This window comes from Limanda limanda, chromosome 5 (assembly GCF_963576545.1).
Source record: "Limanda limanda chromosome 5, fLimLim1.1, whole genome shotgun sequence".
Lineage (NCBI taxonomy): Eukaryota > Metazoa > Chordata > Actinopteri > Pleuronectiformes > Pleuronectidae > Limanda > Limanda limanda.
Window position 1 is genome coordinate 28,749,548 of NC_083640.1, and position 6,969 is coordinate 28,756,516.

The window sequence follows — 6,969 nt, forward strand, 5'->3', positions numbered from 1 at the left end:
TAAACGTATCAGTGATGTAACACTCTGAAATAGGCTATTACAGTATATCTGATACGCTATTAATCACAATACATCACTGAACATATACTATTGATGATGTAGTACATTGTGCTGCCAGTGTTGTTTTACTGAAGTTCAGATACAGGACCTTAACTGGAGAAATTATCAAAGTTCTACTTAGAATAAAATCTGAAAATGTCTGATGGTATCAAATCCCTGTCCCATTATACTTTTAGAGCATACATTTTCAATAGGATTATATATTTATTCTATAAATTAAAAGGCTTTGGTTACATTACATTCAAAGATTTGATCACTTGTATTAAGACAATCTGTAGCTGCTGCTAATACTACATGATGTGAGGGATCTCTTTAATCTGCTGTTCTTTCTTTCAGTGGGGCCCCTCATGCCACACTCCAGGGGTCCAGCTTGCCGTATGTACACGCTGTCACACAACACACAGTATATGACTGCTTGTGATTTGTCTTTATGCATATTTTGGCTTATTATCAAACCTCAATGAGGTCAGAGGATCAGATGGATTCCCATGGGTTAACATCACCATACAACAAGATGTGTTTAATTCTAATCTAATTCTAATCATGAACCTGATTTAAAGCTTCTCTGTGGAGCATACAGTGGTTGTATCAGAGAAGACACCAGCATATGATTTTACAGTGTACAGTGTTTACAGAGTATAGTTGATCTATGTTTTTCTACATTTTTTTATCCTTTAATGGGGTTTTGGTATTCTTTTCTTATTCTTGTTGAAGGCTAAGAACAGAGGATGTTGCACCTTGTTAAGCCCTATGAGACGAATTGTGATTTGGGAATATGGGCTATACAAATATAATTTGTGCATAAAATGACACACAGTAGAAAAACACAGTGGGTCCAGAAAGAGCTGTAGCCAAGATTTTTGAAATACAATAAATTAATGACATAATTCATGGGACTAAATTGCCCCCAACAGAGCCCAATTTAGTTTTTGACCAGGTGTGTAATCCTGGTAGAGAAAATATATTACATTTGTATATTTTATGTGCATGTATTTTTTAAATAAAATAACTATGGAATGCTACCTAGGTCATGACCTTGGAGCGGTGGCCACTGCCCTGATCAAGGTCAAATATGTGGAGAAAAAGTCTTATTTAATTCTTTCAAATGCAAACCTCTAATGACTCCTAATAAAGAACATTTTTCATTTTCTTAACAGTTTGGTTCAGCAATTAATGAATACAATCAAATTTAAAAAATACATTTGTAGTATGTAAAATAAATTTACCAAAGACTTATATCATGTGAGACATTTCATGAGACATTAGTGAGTTGAGGTTTCTAACAAATGACTTTAAATAAAGGGAGCTCAGCTATAATGAATGAACTCCCACTGCTTTGTATGGAACACATGCTCCTTTATCCTTCAACAGACAATACGATTGTGGTTAAGTCAGAGCTGAAGGTGCCGGCCAGTCTTAACAAAATTAAAAAGTCAGTGTCTCTAGAAACTCAATTTCTTTCTGGTTTCTTGCCTTTTACAGTCTGTATTCACCTGGACGTACGACCTGCAGTGAAAACAGTCACCCAGCAGCTCACTGTGTGAGTGTCTCATCACATGATTCTCAGTTGTCTTCTCTGTCCCCCCCCCCCCATGCCTCAGTCTGTCCCTGATGCCAGCCCCATGAAGCGCTCTGCCTCCACTGCGGCTCCACAGCGACCCCAAGAGGTCAACCTGAGAGACTACACCCTGGAGAAACCCAGCCAGGACCGACCTCACCACCATCACCACCACCACCGCTGCCACCACCGCCGAGATCGAGATAAAGACAGGGAAAGAGAGAAAAGGCAGAGGTCTTTGGATACACCTCTAGGTGGACAACCTCCAGGCTGCGCTGGTGAGTCAGCCCCTACACACTCCGACACACACACGCACATTCAAGTCTGTGTCATTATGTGCAGTATGAAGCAGTACACTCACTCTCAGACTTTCTTTTACTCCTCAGTGACCTCTTGAGGAGTGACTAAGACAGTAGTTACACAGGGGAAAAAACTGGAATGCTGTTGCACCTGCTGTCCTGTAACTTGAGTCGATTATTTAGAAAATTAAGTACAAGAAAATGACAGTAAATAAATAAAAACTATAGAAATGACTAAACAAGCCCAGACTTGTTGAATCTATTTGACAAGTTTTGTGTACATGTCCAACCGTACATATTGTATCATGTACACAGTGTTGAGCAAAACAGAAATTAGTCTGAAATGAATTCTCTCTTAATTCAATCTGTAGTTTTCAAACTAAGGATAACCATAGTCCTCTTCCTCTTCATGTTTGTCCTTGAGTCCAAGGTTAACCTGGGATTCACAGTATTCTGGACTGATAGTCCCATGATCATATCATAAATCCTTATTATCGACAATGTATTCAAAGAATAAGACGGACCTACTCGCATTCTGGTAGAGAGTCTCTCTAGGTTGCCTGGCAACTGCCAAGCACCAAGAATTGGTCCAGCAAAGGAAACATTGTCATTTTTATAAAAGCTGGTTTTCTACAGTTGAAATGTAACATGTCAATTAATGAACTTCTGAAGTGCAGGTTGGCAGGTTTTGCATCCTGTTTCCAGGATTATTGCTAAGCTGCTGGCTCTAACCTTAAATTAGTTCAATAGATATTAGAGTGCTATTAATCTTGTCATGTAACTCTCTGACAGGGAGCTAATAACTGTAAGTGTATCATGTCCCTCCCACTTATTTCAATGAACTCTAAATGAATAATTTTATATACATCTTGACTCTCCGCACACAAAGCAGTTTGGTGCAATTCGCAGTTTTGCTTAAACTTTGCAAATGAGCAAAATCTTATAGCATAAGCTATGAATGAACACATGAAGGCAGAAAAAAGAATCCACAAATGAGTCAGAAGAGTGAACCAACACACACACACAGTGTCTCAGCTGTGACAGATATCAGCAGTGTTCTCTCTGTGTCGGCTGCGAGACAGCAGCAGTTTATTACTTAGATAAAAGAGACTGACAGACATGCACAGCCAACCCCCCACTAATTACTAGGCAGCTGCTCAGCAGGAGGAGGCTGTGTGTGAAAACTGTCAGAGTCCGTCAGAATACTTCTGCAGAGGCGTCCAAATAATAATAATAATAATAGAGATAATACAGCTGCACAAGGAACTTGTCTCTATGTGGACCAATAACATAAATTAGCTTGTTTAATACTATACTGATGGAAAACATGGTAATTATTTTATCTGCTGAACATCACCATGATACCATTGTCACAGTGACAGTGATTCTGTTTAACTCAGAGCAACGCTGCGTCTGTACGGCCTCACAGAGCTGCTAGCATGGCTGTGCTCTGTCTTCATTCAGGGTTTTGATCCTACAAGAGCACACAGTCTCATTTTCACAAGCTCAGAGACATTAAAACGTGAAGTCTTTGATACATGCTACTTCCATTAATCATCTACTCTGCATTTGTAAGTGTTAATGCTATTTTATTCACTTTTCAAAGCAGATGATTTACCTTGTGATAACAGGAAAAGTGCATGTGTAAATGGTAAAACCAAATATGGCAGAGTTCCATTTGGCTGCTCCAGTTTCAGGGTCCTGATGTTGTTCATGCTGTTTACCCTTTGTTTTTCTGATTGTGATAAATCACTGTAACTAATGATGGATGACACATCTCCACTTCCTCCCACTGTGCAAAAATGTCATATTGGATACCAGTGCTGCAATCTTGCACTGGTGATACTATTTGGAGGAGAGTCTGTGCAGTAGTGATCAAGGAGTGGACTCAAGGTCCCAGCCACACACCTGCCTGACCAATCCCAAGTCAGTCTCTGCTGTCAATCATGACGTCTCACCTGTTTATATCTTACACTCACTAAATACAACACAACTTGAACACTGGTCAGTGTGACAAAAACTACCTACATGACCTAAACCGACAGAAACCATGTTTAGAAAAATGCATTTGGTGAGTACTTGGTACAAGTTTAGTCCATACCCCATCCTCTAACATGGAGGAGGTGGGATTTAGGATTGCAGCCAGCCACCGGTGGGCGATCAAGATGTTTCGGCTTCACTTTTGGGAGCTGTCACGTTTATATAGTGTGACAATTGTCTGGTGTGAATAATGACTACAGGTTCATATTTATTACAAAACAGAAATATCCCTTAACAATACTGTCACTCAAATTTGTCCTCAGCAGTGAACCAAAGCATCGACGTCAGAATATACTAAAGTCTGAACTTTAATATTATCTTCAACACGGAAACACTTTAATTTTGGAATATTCTCCCTTCTCCCTGGGTGCATCAGAGGAGCCGGCGTCTGACCCAGCTGCCTCCAGAGAGCGGCCCCATGAACGCGGACGCTCACACGAGAGGAAACACCACCACTCCTCCTCTGTGGACAAGCAGCGCTACTACTCCTGCGACCGCTTCTGCAGCCGGGAACACTGCCACAGCAAATCTGCCACCGCTAGCTGTGCCGCCTCCCCCTGTGAGGGCCAGGAAACCAGCAACAAGCAGGTGGGAGGGCACAGGCCTGTAGAATAGGGCCAGATGAGGCTTGAAGTGTATCTGACTTCATTTACTATCTGTGATTTCTGCTGTCCCCCTGAATGTGATTCTTAACAAGATGGAAACCTCCAAACTCCAGAGCACTGAACCTCTCGTGCTGCTGCTTGTAATAATTAGAATAGTATTTAGGGCGTGTGGATTTTGATCAAAGTGATATAATATTATATTTCATGGGAGTGTTAATGGTTGACCAAAAGTGATTAGCTAAAATCTTCATTTTACTGCTGAGATTCATACACCTCCAAACAAACTTATATAGTTTATATCGTCAAATATGTGGAAACACTAAATCAGTTTATTTTATGTAAATGGCTTATGTAACCAATTTCATTAATTTTGCATAAATATAAAATCTAGTCTAGGCTGAATTGAATTGAATGATCATCTACAGTACACACACAGTCACTAAATATTCACGAGCAATCCAATTGTGTACTCATCCTCAGCAGAAAATAGTCCTCAACAAACTTTTTCCTCATCTGTGATTGACTTTTAAAACTGACTAGGAAAGATGGATTTGATGGGATCCAGATTTTTTGAGCCGCTTCAAAACCAGATTTCAATTTGATAAAACATTATCCAACCCTATATCCCCAACTGTTACAGAAATAAAGAGGAAAGGTTACATAAATAGGCAAATAAAAATTATCTGATACAAAAAACTGGAAAGCCATAATAATTATGTGGTGAAAAGTATATCTCAACATTTTCAGACAATAATTGGTTGCTTGTGACATTTATATTGGTTTTAAATAATCTATATTTTTCTCACATGATACTGTAACTTCATAGAGACGTGGTGCTGGAGTATGCATCCTCGAACGTTGGCGCAAGAATCTTACAACAACTTTAGAATCATCTTGTTGGAAATGTTGGAGAATCAAATGACAGGATAAATTCTTATTATGTTTTTTTCTAAGAGATGAAACATGTCAATGTTAAGCACACAAATCAGGAACTCATTAAACAAACTCCTTAGCCGTACACACCAGATCAATAAATTGTGTAGCGTCAACAGGGGGCTGACATCATCACAATGGTTTAAACACAAACTTTAATTTTGTGTGCATGTTTGTGCAATAAATTAATTCTATGTTAAATAATTAAGGTGAGTCACAGTGGGCGGATGTGCTTTACACTGCTACATATCTGCATATTAAACAATAAGATGACTCATAGAGCAGTGCAACCTTAGAGCAGCATGGTACAGATACTGTGTGACTGTTGATGTGTTATTGTGATTCCTCTGCATGTTCTTAATACTGTCTCTCTGTCTGCCTGGAGTGCAGCCTCTGATGGCCTTTCACTCCTTTTCCCACTTTCTCTCTTCATCATTTTCCATCCTTTTTGTCTGTCTGCCATCACCTTTCCATTCGTTCCATTCTCTGTCTTTGCTCTGTCCCTCATTTTTTCTGTCATCTTTTGTGACATCATATTTTGGTGTCTTTCCTTTCTTCTCCTTTCCTCCCTCTGGCGGCGCTGTCCCTGTTTCCTTCCCTTTACCTTTTCACTCTTACATATTTTGGTCATCGTTCTCTCGTTTCAAATTGCTTGTCCAATTTTCATCTAGGGCAGTGGTTGGGTTAAAGGCAGCCCAGTGGCATTGAGTTCCAGTTCTAGCACGCCAAGCCGCGGACGTCGGCAGCTCCCCCAGACCCCCCTTACCCCACGGCCAGGGGTGGCCTACAAGACTGCCAATTCCTCCCCCGTGCACTTTGTGTCCAGCCAGGCCTCTGTGAGTCCCGGCCGGCTGAGCCGCGGCCTGTCGGAGCACAACGCCCTCCGGCACAGCAGCTCCCACCACATCCCCTGCCCCGTCACTCGTATATGCTCCGAGCCCTTCCTGGGCCGGGGCCAAGGCGATGCCCCGGGCAGCCCTTACGGCAGCCTCCGGGACCAGCTGGACGTCTTCCAGGATGTGGCGTCACTCTCGCCCAGCCCCCGTACCGGACGCTCATCTTGGACCGCACTGCCTCGCATGATGGCAGCCCTGCCTCCGGCTCCACAGCAGAACCTTGGGGTGCCCAATGGGTACCACTTCAGCTTTGGGGGCAACACCAGCCCAGGCTCTGGCGTCAGGGCACCCAGGTATTACCCGGAGGCAGAGGAGGATGAATGGTGCTAGCATGGCTTAAAACCAACCTTTTTAATGCATTTTGAGGAACTGTGATGAGTTTTATCATCGTCTTTAAAGGCTTTAGTTTACATTGTCACTGTGTGTTTAATGCTGTATTTGAATCCTAACTGAGTGAGCTAAGGTTGGGGAGAACATCTTTAAAAGGAGAACACTTGAAAAGGGTTATATTTGAATGTGATCGAGAAATCATCATCTTTGTCAAAGGGCACATAGCATCACCAAACTGAGCAGTAGTC

The 6,969-nt window shown here is 41.5% G+C and overlaps 1 protein-coding gene across 1 annotated transcript in view; it reads left to right on the forward strand.

Annotated features, from left to right (window-relative positions):
* Positions 1 to 6,721, forward strand: part of cacna1ba (calcium channel, voltage-dependent, N type, alpha 1B subunit, a) — a 125,108-nt gene extending 118,387 nt beyond the window's left edge. The window contains exons 48-50 of the mRNA XM_061071017.1: positions 1,662 to 1,896; positions 4,334 to 4,545; positions 6,167 to 6,721. Coding sequence (XP_060927000.1) covers positions 1,662 to 1,896; positions 4,334 to 4,545; positions 6,167 to 6,721 — 1,002 coding nt within the window. The remainder of the gene's footprint in view (positions 1 to 1,661; positions 1,897 to 4,333; positions 4,546 to 6,166) is intronic.
* Positions 6,722 to 6,969: the final 248 nt, after the last annotated feature.